The following is a 20220-nucleotide window of genomic DNA, read 5'->3' as shown; positions in this document are numbered from 1 at the left end:
TTAATCATAATCAACAAAAAAAATTAAGGCTTTATATACTTTTACAGTAAAAATATTTTAATAATCAATAATATAAATTTAATTTACAATCCTACATCATACATGTACATTGTGGCTGGGAAGTTACCGTTTCCCTAAAGTTAATTAAAAATGAGTTAGGATATGTGTTTAGAACACACAATATTTTTGTTGGGGGTCAGTTGGCAACAGTTTTTTATATCACACATAGTGTTGGACAAAATCGATTATGTCGTAATGGATCATTAGTAATCAGATGAATTTCATAATTGAATGATTAATCGATTATAAATAATTGAACTGGGCAAATACATTATACTTCTTCAGAAATACAATAGTAATCATATACGCCACAATAATCTTTATATATAACTAATGACCAAGTAGTCAAAACAATTCAGTAGTTAAAAAACAATTAACAGTGTATTATCAGTTTCCGTCCATTTGATCTACATAATACTATATAAAATGAAACAATGAGTCACCCAACAAAAAATATAACAAATATGTTTACAGTAGCTACTTTATTTTAATACTGTACTATCAATCAATCACGTCTATTATTCTGTAGACATAATACATGATTTTAATTTTATTTTACAGACTTTTTCAATACCTACATAAAAAAATATTGTTTTCAATCTTTCCTACCTCTCTTCCTCATACATACTGCTATGCGTTGGTTTAAACACATTATTTTTTATTGCAAACGGCAATCAGGGAGTAAATTCTGTTACTTGACATATTAAATCATAGAGCGGATCAGATAACATTACTTTTTTAGTAATTTTTCCAGTTATTTTTTATTGATTCTAAACTTAGCTGTCAGTTAATTAGTTAATAATCATGTGCAAGTGTAAGAGTGTGAGTGTGAAAGTATTTTGTGTAAACTAACTGCAGTATTTTTATAGAGTGCGTGTTGTTCAATGTAGACTTAAAAAATGAATTCTAGAGAAAAAACATCTGAAGTATGGGAGCATTTTACTAAGCAAGGTGACAAAGTCACTGCCAAAAGCAACTGAAGTATGTTGGCAATACGATGAATCTAAGAGAACATATAAAAAGAATACATCCTACTGTGTTTTCACATTTTTCAACAGAATCTCAACCTATTATATTTAGCCTTCTACAAGTAGTCATGGCAGTGAAACTAAGAAACAGTCTGTAGAGAGATAGACTATTAATGACTCACAGAAAAATAGCTCTCTTTCCACCATTGTAGAACAAGCAAAAAGGTCTGTGACAATTAAGATTGTTATCATTAAAGGATAAAACAGAACTACCCTCTTCAGAAATTATTCATTTATATAATTAGATTGTTGAAATGATTGTCAAAGATTTGCAACCTTTATCACTGGTTGAAAATTCTGGGTTTCTTAATTATATAAAAGCTTTACAGACTTTGTATGCAGAGTAGAAAAAATTAAATAATTCCACAACTTTATGAGAAATTCTCAAAATAAAAGAAATACCTTCTTTATGTTGATCATGTTGCTATTATAACCGATATATGGACTTAACATAAACATGGACTTAATAAACATGCAGGCTTTTTTGACAATTACAGCACATTTTGTCAAAGACAGCAGAATGCAATCAACAGTTCTTGAAACTGCTCAGCTTGAAGACCGGCATATGGTTGAAAATCTGTCAGTGCAACTGAACAAATTTTTTGAAAAATGGCAGATTCAAGATAAAGTTATAGCAATTGTTACTGATCATGCAAGTAAGATGAAGAGAGTGTTAAGAGGATACTCAGTCTGTATGGTTGCAGTGTTTAGTGTTTCACATTTTTTCTTGCTTTTGGTTGGTTATCTGGACTTTTTAGTGATCCATTTATTGATTATGGTTAATTCAATAATGGATTACACTGTGCTGTAATTAGTTTTAAGTCTGCATGAAAAACATATGTTTTATTAACTTTTTTATATTATTTATAATAGTACATTGAATTATAAGACATATTTTTATTATATTGCATTTGGAGACTTTACTTGTTTACTGCTTATGCAGTAAACATCTTATCTAATTGATTAATTTAAATTATTTGCATTTATTAGTGATATTAGTTGACAGTGTGGTCATGTGATTGATAAACAATTTTATTTTGTTTATTCACTTACAGACATCATCCTTTGATATGATTATCATTATCATTTATTATAGATTTTATATTATTTACTTTTTATTATTTATTTTATTAATTGCGTCACCGGTGGGGGTATTCTTTTCTATACCTTGCATAGTTGGCTCCACAGCATCCCCCCTTCCTGTCATGTGGGGTGCCATTTAAGTGGGTTTTAGTGGTAAATTTAGTGGACTACTTAAAATTAAAGTAAAATGTCACAGAGGACAGAGCATAGCAACGTATAGAACTGTGCATGCAACATTAGGGTGAAAATATAGACCCACTGGACCATTAAAATTAATATTATGTATCAAGAGAGTAGATAAAATGATTAATTATTATACTGAATTTTTCATTTAAACTAATATAAATTTTTAGTTCTAATTTTAGGGAGTACGGTGACTTCCCAGCCATTCTGTATGCGTACAAATATAAAATGTCCAATAAATAAAATAAACTACTCTATGGTAGAGTCGTAGTGGCTTGGTATTTCATCTGGAGAACCCAGGTTCAAACCCTGGTCAAGTAAAGCATTTTTCATACATTACAAAATTTCCATTTCATATTCCCGTGGATAAGCTTTCACCTTATATGGTGAATTAATCATCCAAAAAAAAAGTACTTTCTCATAATTTGCTTAATATTGATGAGAATTTTATCTTGATCACAAAATTATTTATTAAAATTCTTCTTTATTCATGAATATGAGATTTGTTTAAATAAATTAAAAACAAAATGTTATTTTTAGATGTACATCATTTTTATTGATGGAAAAATATGATCCAATATTTTTCAATGGCAATTAGTTAATAGTGTCAAACTTTTCTTTGTTTTAGTATTAATAATGTAAGTTGAAAATACTGTAATCACACGTTTATTATTAACTTTGTTTTTTATGATAAGGAATGTTGTGACAACATGTCACTATAACTATATATAATATACTGTCTTTTATATTATATAAAAATCATTAAAAACAAATCAATTATTATTGTAGAGTGAATGTATTAATTACATTGTTTATTGTTTAACAATTAAAATCTGCATGTACCAACAGATTTTTTTAAACAGTTCTTTTTTATCTTTTATTTCAATACTCTTTAAATTGTAGCTATACTACCATGACAATAATATAATTAGAATAATATAGATATATTATGGAGGGTTGTTCATTAAGTCCTTAGAAAATCCAAGAGATGGCGTTAATAGTATTGAAAACGGTTTTCTTTTAGTAAGTGTTATTTGTCGCTGGAGTGCAGTTAAAGTTTCAGTTATATCATGTGGTTTCATTGTCATAGTTGACTGAAACAACAAGCTATTGTTTATTTAGAAAAATGGAAAAAGTTGTTTCAAGTGGGGATTAAACACTTATATTTAAAAGGCTTAACATCGAAAGAGATCAAAGCTGAGTTGGATGAAGTTCATGGCACATCTGCTCCTGCGTTTAAAACTGTTTACAATTGAGTAAATGAGTATAAACGTGGTCATACATCTACAAAAGATGAACATCATTCGGAATGTTCAGTGAAAGTGACCACCCCCCAAAATGACAAAATTCACGATATGGTTTTGAGTGATTGATGAATCAAACTGCCTGAAACATTTGAGGCCACAGGCATATCGCAAGGTACAGTGTTTTCAATTTTGCACAAAAAATTGGGTGTGAAAAAATGTTGGCAAGATGGGTGCCGCCATCTTTTTTTCTCTCAGTGGAGAATAAACACAATCATGTTGTCGATTCTGAGGCTGTTTTGGCGCTTTTCCATCGCAATCATGACAAGTTTCTGCATCGATACATAACTTTGGATGAAACATGGATACATTACTACACTCCAGAGAAAAAGGAACAGTCAAAACAGTAGGTTTTTGAAGGCAAATGTGCTCCGAAGAAGGTGAAGATGGTGAAATCAGCCAGCAAGGTGATGGCCATGGTTTTTTGGGATGCACAAAGTATCATCTACACTAATTACTTGGAAAAAACAAACAATAACTGGAGAGTACTATGCGTTGTTATTGCACCAGTTGAGCGAAAAAATCAAGAAACAACATCCTCATTTGAAAAAGAAAAGATCCTCTTCCATCAAGACAATTCACAAGTGCACACCTGCGTAGTTTTGATGGCCAAAATTATGGAATTAAGTTCGAATTATTACAACATCCACCGTATTCACCAGATTTATCCCTCAGTGATTCTTTTTTATTTCCAAACTTGAAAAAATGGCATGGCAGGCAACGGTTCACATCAAACGAGGATGTCATCGCCCAAACAGATGCTTATTTTGAGGATCTTCCAAAATCCTACTTTTTGGACAGCTTAAAAAAGTTGGATAAACACTTGGAAAAGTGTATAAAGTTAAAAGGAGGTTATGTTGAAAAAAAATCACACAAAATTTGTTTTTCTATCTTTTTCTAATGACTTTTTGAACGACTCTCATATATTTAATTTAATACAAAATTGGAGTTATAATTGTTTATTATGCAACCCACAATAATTGCAACTCTAAGTAACTTACTGTATTATAAATTAATACAATTTCCACAAACCAGATATGTTATAAATGGTATGATAATAAGTCCAAGACCACCAACATAAGCTGATGCACCAATTCCAATACCTCTCAACTGTGTAGGGTACAGTTCTCCAGCAAAAGGATATATTATCAGAAAAGATGCAGAAATAGTGAATTTTGAAAATAAGAACAATACCAAAATTAATGACACAGATTCTGAAACAGAAATTTTCCATTTTATTAATAAAATTATGTTATATATGTATTAAAAATTAATACTACAAAATTAAGGTAGTAAACCTTTTATTATTTTTCAAACAAATTTATATTAGATTTTTATAATAAAAATAAGCTGTTTATAATAATTAGAAGGCTGAAGTGGAGGATGTTGGATAACATTCTTTAAACTCAGAATTGATTCAGGTAGAAAAGGTATTATGCATTAAATCTAAGGTCTCATTGTATTACTTACTCATTTGTATCAGTGAATTGGGGAGTATTTTAATGTAGGTTAGAGCTGTACAGTATCCCAGACAACAAATGAATTAAGTTTTTAAATAAATGTTTACATTTGCTCACTACAAGCTGCCAGATTAGCTTTACACACAGCCAATGAACTTTTAAATAGTTGTTGGTTAACAACTAAAATAGTTTTAACAGATTTCAGAATAAATATAATAATAAAAAGATTTTAAGTGATGATTAAGCTTTGTTTGGTTTTGCTTGACCAACATTACTATGAAAACAGCAATAAAACCAAAATAGCAGTGAAAATTACCAAAAAGTTGACCAGAAACATTTTGAAGTTTTTTAAAAATCGTATACAACTTTGTTTAGTTTATTATTACTGCTATTTAAATTTTTGATTAAAATACACAAGATTATTGTGATGTTATTAACAATATATTAAATAAGGAATTTTTTTGTAATGTGCCTCATCATGTTCTAATTTACAATGATTATTTAAAGCTGAGAAACCTGTCATTAATTTTTGTTAAAAAAGAAAAATGCTCATGTAGACAGGTTTTTGTGTCACTATGCTTACAGAAAATTCCAAATTAGCAGAAATATAACATTTATGTAAAATCATTAATCTCAAAATGAAATGAAGATATTCATGATCACAATACAAGAAAAAAATTAATACTCAGAGAAAAAAAACAAATTTAATACTATTTCCCAAAATCTTGAAATGTTTTTTTTTCTCTGCCACATACAGATCTTAATATTTATAAAAATAAAAAAAAAAAAAAAAAAAAAAAAACACTGTTAAGTGTACAAGTTCTTCTGTATCTACTATTCAAAGTGTTGAGACTTTCCTCATAAAAAGTAAATAAAAAAATAAGTTTGGCTATTAAAAAAAGCTATCAGTGGTATTTGTAGTCGATCAGTGGTGTAGTCCAATGAGGGCAATATTTAGCCATGGAAACCATTAACATTTTAAAGAAAATTGTGATTTTTTTCACCGTTGTAAACAGTTCAAAATTTGCAATGAAACATATTTTGGTTAAACATGTTTTACTGCCTAAAACTAATTCCCTAAATGACTAAAGCTTATTTAAGTTTCCTAAAACTAATATAAATGTACTAGTAATCATTGAAGAAACCAAGCTGTTTCCTAGAAAATGGTTATAAACATACTATCAAAATGTTTTGTTTTTTTTCAATAAGTTACGTTTTTTTTTTAGTAACTGAGATATTTACTAAATGCTTGATGATTTCTAAAGAATCTATAGAAACGCTAATTTTCAATAAGTTATTTCAGAGTTGGCAAAAATAATTTATTACTAAGCATGTGTATTTTACTTTCCTTATAGTTAAAACACTAGCAACAAGATGCTCTTAAATTTTAACCAGATCCATTTTTGGTTAAAAAAGATGTATTCCAAATTCCTTTAGATTAGTTATTAAGTTGTTGGGTTTCTGGGAAAACAAATAAACAAACACAAATTTCTATAAAATAGGTTGAAGTGGATTCAGAGAAGCTGAAAATCAGACAGATCTCTAAAAAATTAAAACTATTAACTCTTTTAATACAACAGTTCATCTTAACAGGTAATAAAGAAAAACACAAAATTCTTTTTTTTTTAAATTAAATTATTTACCAGGAGGAAGCAATACTGTAGCAATGCAGGATACTCCACTAATCATCATACAAATACAAAGAGGCCAACGTCGTCCCCAACGATCCATTAGAATCCAACAAGTAAGATAACTAGGGATTTCAACAAGAGATGATAACATGAAGCTAACATACTGATCACTTCCAAGAGAAGGCCCATAATAACTAAGGCCAACATAAACCATCTCATTTGCAAACCTAAAATAAAAATAAAACATTTTAAATGAATAGTAACTTAGAGCAAATAAATATAATATTATTTCACTCATATATTCTAAACTGTCAGTAATTTATTAATATGAAAAATATAATTCTGGAAAAATTTTAAGCCCTTTTAGTAAGCAAAACTAATCATCATTTAGTAAGCTTATAACTAATCATCGCCATCAGAAACAGAATGGAAGCATACCAACAGTATTAGGAACCAATAAATCTTCATAATAGGTTATTTTCAGTATTTTTTATTATGAAGCTTACTGGCATCTCAGAATTTTTTACTTGAACTGTTTCTGTAAAGTCAATTTCTGTTAATACAAGTCATAGCTGCTATATTCCTAAATTATGTATTCACTTGAAAAATTTAACAAAATTTATGTATGATGAAATATTATAGAAAGTGTAAGATCAATTCTGTTTTGTTTGGATTCTTCAATTTATAAGCTTAAAGAAAATCATGGAAGTTAAAGTAAAATTATGAATTTTAAATGAAGTGATGTGTTACCCTGTTTGCAAAAAGTTACAGGTACCCAGAGCAATAATATGAGGTCCTTTTTTGACTCAAAGTAACCAATTGCACTATACAAGTGAATTGCTGTTTATATTACGTATTGTTAGGGGGGAAGGTGAGTGACCACACGTGTAGTAATTCATTTGCCACAATATGACACAGTAATATAATATTATATTATACAATATAATAAATAATAAATTCATATATTATATTGTTAATCACATTTATTAATTTACATTTATTTAATATTTTCTGGATAACAAATTCATTCAATTTATTATCACAGCATCAGGCTAATACCCAATCACAGCTGCCTAACATTTTTTTGAGGGAAAAATATATTTCGTAACATTTGAAAAATGCCAAGCTATGATTTGAACACAAAATTTAGGTCAAGGCAACAGCTTCTTGTAAATAGCTAGTTCAATAGTTCTCTAAGTACCCTGTCTATTGTATACAAGTCTCTCAAAGAAATGATTCCAGAACCGATTTAAACTTTACTCTATACTTAAAATCTCAATTAAGAAAATCGGTTCGCGCCTCCACGTTGGTTCGTCTGGATAACCAGTTAGAAACGAGGAGATTTCTACTGGTGAAGTAAATCGGAATCACCTCTCTGGATCACATCCAGTGTTGTAACTCGGGAATTTATTCCCACCCACGGCTGACTTGCCTTTGAAAGTCAAATATGAAAGGTCTTTTAAGAAAAAATCCACCATCTGGTAAATACCAGAGAAGGCTGCACTTGGATCCGGTGGGCAGCTGCTTAAAAGATAACAATGAATCGGAGCGTTTGGAAACACCCAAAAACAACACAACTTCAAAATTGAGGATAAAACACACTCAAATAAACTACATTGCCACTCACAACATTAATTCTCTAACTCAACCTGGCAAACTAAAAACTCTAACAGACAATGGACAAACAAAAAATCCTAATCGCAAGACTTCAAGAAATGAGAAACACCGACCAAGAACCGTTTGAATCTCAGGGTTACAGAATTTACAAAGGAATCCCCTAGAAACGTGTGATGAAAAAATGCCCACAGTTTGGAACAGGATTTGCAATCAATCTTAAAATAATTGACTCAGTCGTAGAATTTAAGTCTTATTCCCCCAGGATTTCAACCTTAACCCTAAAATCAGTCAATAAATTTTACACCATAATAAATGTCCATGCTCCCACCAATGACAAAAACAATCTTAAAAAAGATAGAGAAGAGATGGACAAATTCTGGGAACTTCTTGACCAAACTGCAAACAACATAAATAAGACCCACACCAAGATTTTAATAGGGGACTTTAATGCCCAACTTGGTAAAGAACGAAGATATCGTGATATTATCGGAAAATGGCCTGCCCAGAAGAAAACTAATAAGAACGGCCAAAGACTTGTCGAATTTTGCAGAAACAAAATCCACCTATAATCACCTATGATCACAAAACCAGACCACCTATGATCACAAAATCCACCTATTTTATGAGAAAACCAAACAAATTGAAGACTTGGAAGCACCCAGATTGGAAAAAAGGGGAATGGCAACTCGATCATGTTTATATGGACCGTAATTATCACAAGGAGATTTGTAATGTTAGTCTTGAGAGGAACAGATACTGGATCGGACCATTACTTAATTAAAGTTAAAATAAAATTCACCCCGCATAAAAAGAAAAAATCCCAACCTAAAAACAAAAGAGCTTATGATCCACATAAATTAATAAACAATGCCATCTTTGAAGAAACAACAAAAAAAATCAAATTAACTAACAACTCAAAAGAACTGACATCCCAACTGAAAGAAATAGCTGAAGAACTAGCCCCTATAAACCCAAGAAAAAAACACCAATGGTGGAATGAAGAATGTGACAAAGCATTCAAAGACCGACCCCGGGCTTGGATCAACCACCAAACCCAGAAACTGAAGAATGTAACCATAAATTCACCAAACAAAGAAAAATAACTCAGGAAATTATAAGAGGAACCAAACGGCAAGCCCAAAAAACTTGATTCAGCAAATAGAAGAAAGTTCCAAGAAAACTAACTCCCTAGTTAGTTACTATTATAAAATTTTTGGTCAGGCTCTTCAAAGATATGAACCACCCACCCTTATGCTGAGAGGAAAAAAAGGAAATATGGCCCATACCAATAAAGAAAACGCTGAAATTTTGGCAGAAACCTTCAATAGACTCCTCAACTGTGGCGACTCCCCAGAGCTTTTTGAGATTGACACTGAAACTCCAGTTAAAACTTCATCGGTAAATATCAACCTGCCAACAATTCAAGAAGTTCTCGCAGCCTTAAATGAAATAAAAAACTACAAAGCAAGCGGAAAAGACCAGCTTTTCGCAGAAATCTGGAAACACTCATCAGTTTATTCAGTCAAAACTTCCCTACATCTATGCCTCGTGAAAATATAGAATGAAGAAAAACTTCCAGAACACTGGACCACAGCCCTCATTCATCCATTACATAAAAAAGGGGATAAAACTAATCCGGAAAACTACAGAGGCATATCTCTCCTGGATTGCACATACAAAATCCTGTCGAGAATCATATACAACTGATGCAAAGACCAACTTGAACTGGAACTTGGGGAATACCAAGGGGGATTTAGGCCATGGAGAGGTTGCCTAGAGCAAATAATATCCCTAAAACTTATAATGGACTTATATAAAAGACAGAAAAAACAACTAATAATCACCTTCGTCTACTTTAAAAGGGCCTATGATTGTATACACCATTTGTATTCATCCATGATTGTATGATTGTATTCATCCATGCTGAATATTCTGAGAAACCTGGGCCTTCACCCTAAACTCGTAAACATGATAAAATTAACTTTAACCAATACCCAGTCCAGAGTGAAATTCAGAGGTGAACCCTCTCAACCCTTCTACATAAAAACTGAATTGAGGCAAGGAGATGGCCTCTCACCACTCCTTTTAACTGCGCCCTCGAATTTGTCATGAGAAAATGGTATGAAATAAATCCCAAAAATATAAAAATGGGTACTAAGAAAAACTCCATCACACTGAATTGCCTAGGATTTGCAGATGAACTCACTCTTTTAGCAAATAATATTCAAGAAACCAAAACACAAATCATGAGCCTTCAAAACCTAGCACAAAAGATAGGGCTCCATATCTCTTTCGAAAAAACTGAACTAATGGCCATAGATCCTCTGGTAATAGAGCACATTACGGTAAACAATCAGAATATTAAAATAATAAAACAATTTAAATATCTAGGGGAAATAATAACTTATAATTTAAATGAAAAAGTGACATGGCAAAACAGGGCAAATAAAATGATTAAATCCCAAAAATTAACTTGGTCAACACACAACAAAAAATGTCTTTCTGCTAAAACAAAACTTAAACATTATAAAACTGTAGTTCAGCCAGAAGTCACCAACGGAAGCAAGACCCTTTTCAAAATCACTCAGAAAAACCGAATTGATAAAATTCTGAAAATAGAGAGGAGAATTGTCAGAACGTGTATCAATAAAAAACACCAAAAAGAAGGCCAATGGTGGATTGTGCCAAATGAGGTGGTGTATCGAGAAATAGAGCCTGTTACTGATACTATGCGGAAAAAAAGAATCTCTTTCTTTGGTCATCTCATAAGGACACCAGAAACAAGACTGTCAAGAAATATCATTGAAAAGCTCTGGTTCCAAAAGCTAGAAGTAGGATGGATCAAAGAAATTAGAGAAGATATGAAAGAATTGGGAATTTCCCTGACTGACCTACAGAATAAAACTGCAAAATTTACAAAGATAAAAGACAAAAGCATTAGATTTAAGCAAAAGACAGACAAACGACAAAATACAACGAAGAGGGTGTTTACGGATGAAGAAAAGAAAGCAAGATCTGAACGGATGAAGAAATACTGGGCAGCTCGGAAGAGTAAAATAACACGCTTTTCTCAGAAAAGATCCAACTAAAATTGACTTAATTGGTCCCATGTTGGCCGTAAAAGCATAATAATAATAATAAATATATATATATGTATAGTTAGTGGTTTTTTAAAAGCCAACAAAAATAAATGTTTTTATACACATTTTTCATGTTAATCTATTATTCTCCAGTAAAATTTTCACATTATCCATAGAAATTATACTGCAAAAGAGTATTGTCAGTAGAAGACCCAGTAATATTTCATATTAACTGATGTTTTATGTTACTCATTTTTGAAGAACAATTTTCAAACCATATTTTTCTTTTTACTGTTTTAATGACATAATAAGAAAATTATTTTCATAAATAAAACTGATGCTTTCAAATACATATCTCTGATTTTCCTAGAAAATACAGAAATAAGAACGCTTAAATAAATTATCTATTTATTTTAAATATTGGTATAAAGTATGGAAAAAGATTTTTAATGTTCATTTTAATTTATCAAGAATGTGGCAAATGATGTATAAAAAATATGTGTATGGCCATGACTCATGTGGCAGTATTCACAGTCAATTAGGTAGATACTCCCCCAACAACAAACAATGCAAATCAAACACTTTTTACCTGACTTGGGGTATAGAAAAGTTTCTGTTTTTCTTTTTTAACTGGTTCCTTGAATTCACCATAGCTTGTCTTCATTTTAAATTTAATCATATAAAATATGAAAGCCAACCATTTTAATTAATAATAAAAATATGAGAAGAACTACTCATAAATCAAGTAAAATATCCTTTTAAACTATTTAAAATTAACTTTACCAATTAAGTGTAATAAGTGTTGTTTTCAGTCTCATATTGGGCGTCCGGCATAATGATGCCACTCCAGGTCCCTTTTTCAACCTTTGTTCCTCACTGTATGTTCTTTGCATCATCATTCGTTGCTGGAAAATTATAAGTTAAACTAATTATTTTTGTTGCTGTCTTAAAACAAACCATAATTTCACTGAAATTATCTACTTTTATTAACAGGATTTAATTTTAGTTATTAAAAATCCAGTAGTATGACTACTTACTATTACACTCAGAAACATGAATGATTTCTGGAAAAACCTAAATTCAGTTTTCAGCTACTGAAATAAAGTAAGCAAACCAATTAATAATTAATTACATTGCTGATGTATCAATACACTATAGCAGCATTATAAATTATACATACAACATAAAATTATAACTTAATCCACAGATCTATGGAAGATCACAACATTATTATTATCCTGGTTAACAATAAAATAAGTTATTACAGCAATTATAAAATTATGATAAAAAATGTAAACCTATGTCACACTTTGTCTAACAAAACCAAAAAATCATGAATGATATCTAGTATAAGGTTGTTTGACGAAGTAGTTAACTGAAAGACATTTTTAGATTTCAAAAAAATAACTAATACAAATCATGATCAGAAATTTAAATCACACCAATGTAATCCATTACCTTTAATTTTTGCCGGAAACTGTCAGGTAATTCTTTGCTGTTAACTCTAGCTAATGTTTCTAAGATTTTAGATGCTTCTTCAAGTCTACCTTTAGCCAACAGCCACCTAGGAGACTCTGGTAAAAACCTGAAATAATTGAACTTTTTAATACCTTTTATTTAATTATATAGAAGTATGATTCCTATTAAAAAAGTATCTTCTCAACAAAAAAAGTATGCAAAAATTAACTGGTTTTGCCATATAAGTCTAAAATATGAGCACAAAACCAAATTTACTTGTTGTTTGTCATGTTATATAGTATAAGCATCCTTTCTTGTTATCTCCAGTTAAATAATTATTGACAAAAACCAGTCAGTTTGTATCTGTTGCATGTGGAATTGCTAAGTTATGGAATTAAAAAACTAGTGCTATGAATATTTCATGGTCCATCGCTGTAGCAGTAATCAATTGAAATAATGCAGTATATGTGGCTTTTATCATACCACAGATTTCCTTTACTCAATGAAGCAACTCACAATTATTAATGATATTTAGCATTTATGAACGACGTTTGTTTTATGCTTTTTACCAGACATTAAATGCATTCCCTGAGATTAGTTCATTTCACATATTAATTTATAGTACAATAATTATACCAATGATCCAATCCCTTCCACTCAAATGCATGCATATACTATAATATTGTGGTATATGTGAGGCATAATAAATTTATTATGTAATAATTAATAAATATGTTTTAATTTTGCTCTCAATATTAGTAACTTCAGAGAAACTGTAAAAATATCAAATGAAACCTTACTTTACCTCTAAACACCTTTCTGGTAACATGCAATTTTATTTCATTACAAAAAAATTCAGGTTATAATACTGAAGAAAAATAAAGAAAAGTTCCTTTCTTACTACATTTTAACGTAACTCAGATTTTAGACATATTAAAATAAACAACAAAATCTAACTTCAAAAGATACTATTTGAAACCAAAAAATTGTTTCTTGAATACTTTTAACTTGGCTTGGACATTTTTGCAAAATGATTTCCCTGTAATCACTCTTTTTTCAAGTAACAGTTATTTTAGTCAAGAATAGTTATGTTTCAAAATTTAAAAAAAACACAGCATATTCATTTTCATAAGCTGAAAATGGAACCATTACACTAGTGGTTTTTAAAAATAATTGTTACTACAGGTTGAAAGAAGTGTTAAAAAGTATTGATGGGAGTCAAAACAGTGATTTGTTAACTGATATTACGAAAATAACAATTTTTCACTGCCTATTTATTATATTTGGATTTCCTGAAAATAATTAAGCAGTTATTTTATATTATATCAGTGCAATAACTGAGAAATGCACTAATAAATTAGTTGCCTAATCAAATTCAGTTGCCTACCAACTGAACTGAACCAGTTCAGTTTACACAATCCAGAGGCATTGTGTCTGGTGAATATGTTCTGTGAGTAATAGTTTGTTTTGTTTAATGTTTCGACAGTCATATTCACGATAAGCAGTAAGTGGTAAAATTAGATTGATTTTAGTATAATTCCACAATACAACAAATAAATAGACTTCTATATTAATCACTTTTGACTTGAAAATAGTCATAGACAAACTTAAGAGATGAAATTCGGGGTATGTTTATCTTTCATAGTCATTTGCAAAAACAGTGTTTTAAATCTGTCATACATTTAAAAAAAATTTATGTACAGGAGGGGTTTTTTTAATTTCAGTGGACCGTTAAGCTTTTTTAAATTGTATACGATGAAATTTTACGAGTTATGTTCCCATCTAATTATCTGGAAATATAATAAACTATATGCTTTAGATGTATAATCCATCCATTTTTATACCCTATAATGTTCATTATCATCAATTATAGAAACGATTACTGGGAGTCAACCTGCGTAGCAATATTAGTTAATAAATACCATAAAGAAAACCATAAAGAAAACTCACATTATAATTCTGTAATTTTGGGTGATACATATAGATAGTAAAAAACAAATTTAACAGAACAATCCCTATCACTTTATATACAAAAAATAGAAATAGAATAAAGATGACAAAACACAAATACATTACATTAGCCACAAAGTCTCAGTGAAAATAGCTTATAAATTTTTAAAATCTGAATATGTAATTCTCCTTCAAAAGAATAGGCAAAACAAAACATTATTCACTCTACGAGAGTACAAATGCCATTAAAGAATAACAACATTACCTTTACCCTCCCAACCATCAATTACATCAAGAATTAAAAGGAGTAACAGTTAAATGTTTGAAATTTGAAAGAAGATAAAATCTATATAACTATAATATGTTACGGAACGTTTAGATTTTGTAATAAACACTGTTTTCAATAAGATAACTCAACGATTTATTAATAAATAAATATTTGAATCCACAGGCCAATAAATCAAATAATAAAATAACCTTAACTTCTTTTTTTTGTTTAGCTATAGATAAAGCTTGTTGTTACTGACCTGTAAACAGGATTACTTTTTTTTTCTTTTTCATGTTTAGCCTCTGGAAATTACCGTTCAGATATTACTTCAGAGGATGAATGAGGATGATATGTATGAGTGTGAATGAAGTGTAGTATTGTACAGTCTCAGTTCGACCATCCTTGAGATGTGTGGTTAATTGAAGCCCAACCACCAAAGAACACTAGTATCCATGATCTAGTATTCAAATCCATATAAAGTGACTTTACTAGGGCTGACTTTAGAAGGACTTGAACGCTGGAACTCTCGACTTCCAAATCAGCTGATTTGGGAAGACGCATTCACCACTAGATCATCCTGGTAGATCGTAAACAGGATAACTGAATTGTAAAAACTTAACAAAAGTATTTGAATGGATCATCAACAATTTCAAGAACAGTCTTTATTGTTTGAAGTAACATTCTTAAAGAAAAAACACTTTTTTTATACGCTATGATGTTTATCATACATATAGTTACTGTTATTAGGAGTCAGGCTGGGTGTTGCATTAGTAAATAAATAACCTGAAGATGATATAAAAGAACTCTGTATTATAATTTCCTAGTTTGTATGTGCTAGTAGCTGTTAACAAAATTTTGTTTACTTCTACTGTGTGAGCAGCACAAGATATTAACACAACTTCTTTGATTGTGTTCATGATTTCTTTTGAAATAAAATGAAGTAAGACTTCTCACAGTATTTAATTTTTAATTAAAATTATGTATACTGTATTTCTTCCTTGTTTCTGCAAGGATTGTTTTTTATCATCAACTACACATTTTAAGTAAAATACAACAATTAAATGGAATACAAATAAACAGTTTCTTTGTTTAATGTAGGAGAACAAAAGCAAGTAAAGCCAGCTATTTTTACACGGACTTGAATACTAGATCGTGGATACCGGTGTTCTTTGGTGGTTGGGGTTCAATTAACCACACATCTCAGGAATGGTCGAACTGAGAATGTACAAGACTACACTTCATTTACACTCATACATATCATCCTCATTCATCCTCTGAAGAATTATCTAAACGGTAGTTACCGGAGGCTAAACAGGAAAAAGAAAGGAAAGGAAGGAGAACAAAAGCTGGAGAAAAGAAAAAATGCATCGTTTGGAAAGATCTGAAAAACTGGTAAAAAATGCAAATTTTTCATAGTATTAGCCCTAAGGAAAATGCATATGTTGAGTATTTTTAATCTTCAAACAACGAGGATTCAGGTAATAAGTAGTAAAAAGGATACATTCTGAGTTGACTATTCAAAATTCAGTATTTATTATATTATTTTTAGAAGTTGAACACAAAAACAACCTACAGTTTTATAAACTAATTTAAAAATCTAAACATGTAAATCAAATGATGAACTATTATTGATTTCATTGTTATTGTACGCTAACATTTTATTATAATAAAATGAAAATAATAGTCACTATTTCAATAAGAAAAAAAGATTGATAATAAAAATGAGAGCAAGATAACAAATATAAGAAAATGTAAAGCCTCGTCTATAAAACTAGACATTACTAATATCTTAATTTTTTTTAAGATTATACTACCTTAATCAGCCTAACTGCACTTTGGTACAGGTCTCATTCAGTTTCAACCAAACAGTTCTTTATCTTCACTACAGATAAAAAAAATAAACAGATGTTTCACTCTTTAAAGAGGTTAGTACATATAATGAATAATTAATTATACATTGTATAACAGAAGTGGGTAAATGTGATATTTCATGGATAACAAAAGATACTGCTCTGCCATTTATCTCAATGAGTTAAGGAAAACTGTTGGACATTTTTTCCCAGAATAGCATCACAAAACAAAATTAGTAAATAAGATAGAACAGCTGTTAAGGTTTATAATAATAGATAAAAATAACAAAAATAGTAAAGGTATGAGAAGATAGATGAGAAGGTATAGAAGATAGAAGGTATGATCAAATAAATATTTTGATCAGTTTATTTAAAAACTTATTACTAAAATAATACTGATCTTGCAAAACAAACTCTTTAAATTACATTTTAAATAAGTTTTTATATTTGATTTTAAATAAACAGAATAGTTATTTCATGGAAATAAACAGAATATTTATTTCCATGAAATAACTATTCTGTTAATAGCACTATTTTGTGCAAAGTTTCCACAATGTACTAAAAGAAACTGCACTGTATGTTAAATAAATTAAAATGCGAAGTTACTGGTTGATAATATCTTTAAAACATATTATACATTACATTTCTATATAATCACTATGGTTCTAAACGACTATACTTTGTCAATATGGTAATATTACAATTATTTAAACCGAACAATTTTCTTTCAAATTGATGAAATTTTTTCTTCCAAAGATCTTTCCAAGTTAATTGTCAGCTCTAGTACTGTTGCTACTGCAGCTAGTAGTACTGTTGCAACAAGAGCCACCAATGGCTCCTGTCGCAACAGTAAGTTGTGTTTGCTCTTTAATATGTTCTTTTAATTAAAGCTAGTATAAATTTTGTACTATTCAAACATGTTGATGAGTTGTATTTTTTGCACGACTGCCTAAAAAGAAGTGTAATATATTTAGGGTGTATGTATTCCCACTGTAGTAGCTCAACAACAGATCGATTTAGATGTAAGACACCACATTGGAACCTTACATTGCCTTACATTGCCGGGCTATACAAATATATATATATTTAGCCTATAACACTTTTTTAAGCTATGTAAATATGTTTACATGTTATATATATATATATATATATGTAGTAGTAGGATTTACTGGTTGAAGCATAAACTTTAATGAACTGTGAGCTTCTGTTACTGTGTTAACTGGGTTTGAACTGAATAATTCAAATCAATCAAATCAGTAATATTACAAAAATAAAATAATAGAATTAAATTTAAGTTTAATATTAAATAAATTCAAAAAAAATTTGTTTAATGATAATGGATTTTTCATGGGGACTACATGTGAGGCTAGAGTGATGAGGTGATGCGAGCACTTCGTGTGAGGCTAGACCAATCATCACCATCAACTGGTAACAAATGGGATGCCCCTGGGATGCTGTTTTAGGAGGTGCAATGGAGTGCTTTTATAATATATCTGCAACAATCATCTGATTTTCAAAATTCAAATGGGGTATTTGTTAGTAGGTCGAAGGCTAACTTTTGCATGCATCAGGTACACTTTCAATCTAACAGATCACAATTATTCAGAAATATTATTATATCTTTGCAACTATATTTTGATTTTCAAAATTCAAATAGGGTATTTGCTAGTATAATACAAAATCATGATACAAAAATTAACTAATACACCCAGAAAAATTAAGTCACCTGCGCTATGTCGAGACCAGTTTGAAATCGTTTGTGGGATCTCAGCGAGCTCCCACAAATGGTCTTGTAGAGTTTGATGAGAGTACAATTAGAGGTAATTTGGCATCAGATTGAAGATCAAGCTCATTATTGTCGAATTTGATGTTTTAGGGAGACAGGGCAAAGTGGAACAGCCTGTGATGCCACTAATATTGTGATGGTGCATAAACTATAAGGGACTACCATAGAGCTGTCATAGATCTGAACACTCACGTATCTTTTCCAAGGACCATGCCTATGTAGCACTGAGTCGCATGAGACAATTGGAGAGATTAGCCATTAATTTTTTGGATCCCACAAAATTGCTGTATGATCTGTACGATAAAAAGTCACTCGAGTAACTCAAACCCTTAAGAAATCTGTAAGTTTAGATTAGTATATATCAATTAAATAAATAAATTTAAATATTACAGTTTCCTCATTTGGCTCACTAAGTTAAATACATTATATCCATAAGCTTTCGAATCGTGAAGTTTTGTTGATGACCACTAAAAATTACTAAATAATGAAGACAATTATAAAAATTAAAAATCATGACTACCAAAAAAATTAAAATTAATTGAACTAAAAAAACAGCTATAAATTGAACTAAACAAAAGAAAACAAGGTATGAAAATAAAGGAATAAACATTGTTATGCAGTATTTAATTAAATAAAATAATGGGTGACTATCAACTTTCAGACAGTTTTAGCTTGTTTAAATATATTTTTCATATTGTAGAAATTAAGTTCTCTCCACGTCTTACATGATAAGAAAATTTTATTCTTCAACAAAAAAATTTAAATGCAGTCGGGGAGGGGGGCTCTGAATAGTAATTGTCCTATTTTAAAGACCCTCCCCAACTGCATTTAAATATTTTCATTGAAGGACAAAATTTTCTTATTGATATAAGACCTGATGAGAACTTAATCATTAGACAACATTCAATGCCTGCAAGTTTTACAACGTGAAAAATATATTTAAACAAATTAAAACTGTCTGAAAGCTGATTGGTGGTCACCCATTATTTAATTTAATTAAATACTGCATAAAGATGTTTAGTCCTTTACTTCCATACCTTGTTTTCCATTTTTAGTTCCGATTTATTGTTGTTTTTTTAGTTCTGTTTATTTATTTTTTTTTGGCAGTTGTTTTTTAATTCTTTTTGTAATTGTTTTTATTATTTAGGTGTTATATGTCAAATTTACTGTAATAGTTGTCTTTGTTTGCTGTGTTTCTAGGAGATAATTGCCAAACTCTGATTCAATTTGAATGGAAGTTATTGATGTTCTCCTTGTATCTACAGGTGAATGATTGTATGTTTGATGTATTATTTATAGCAACTGCTGTAATTTAATTCTTACATTCATGGGTTGCTTCATTTAGTTTATTAAATTCATGGGTTACTTCAGTTAGTTTATTGAATGATCTCATATATATATTATTTTCGATTTTTAAGAATAGCACAGTATGTGACAATGATGGATGACAGGTGGTAAAAAG

The 20220-nt window shown here is 30.0% G+C and overlaps 1 protein-coding gene across 3 annotated transcripts in view; it reads right to left on the bottom strand.

Annotated features, from left to right (window-relative positions):
- Positions 1 to 20220, bottom strand: part of CarT (Carcinine transporter) — a 121144-nt gene that overhangs the window by 17003 nt on the left and 83921 nt on the right. For all 3 annotated transcript variants that reach the window (XM_075356205.1, XM_075356203.1, XM_075356204.1), the window contains 4 exons: positions 12905 to 13031; positions 12230 to 12351; positions 6762 to 6976; positions 4691 to 4872 (listed from right to left, as the gene is read on the bottom strand). In XM_075356205.1, the coding sequence (XP_075212320.1) occupies positions 4691 to 4872; positions 6762 to 6976; positions 12230 to 12351; positions 12905 to 13031 (646 nt within the window). The remainder of the gene's footprint in view (positions 1 to 4690; positions 4873 to 6761; positions 6977 to 12229; positions 12352 to 12904; positions 13032 to 20220) is intronic.

Source organism: Lycorma delicatula, chromosome 2 (genome assembly GCF_047948215.1).
Source record: "Lycorma delicatula isolate Av1 chromosome 2, ASM4794821v1, whole genome shotgun sequence".
Classification (NCBI taxonomy): domain Eukaryota; kingdom Metazoa; phylum Arthropoda; class Insecta; order Hemiptera; family Fulgoridae; genus Lycorma; species Lycorma delicatula.
This window is presented reverse-complemented; position numbering and strand designations above follow the sequence as displayed.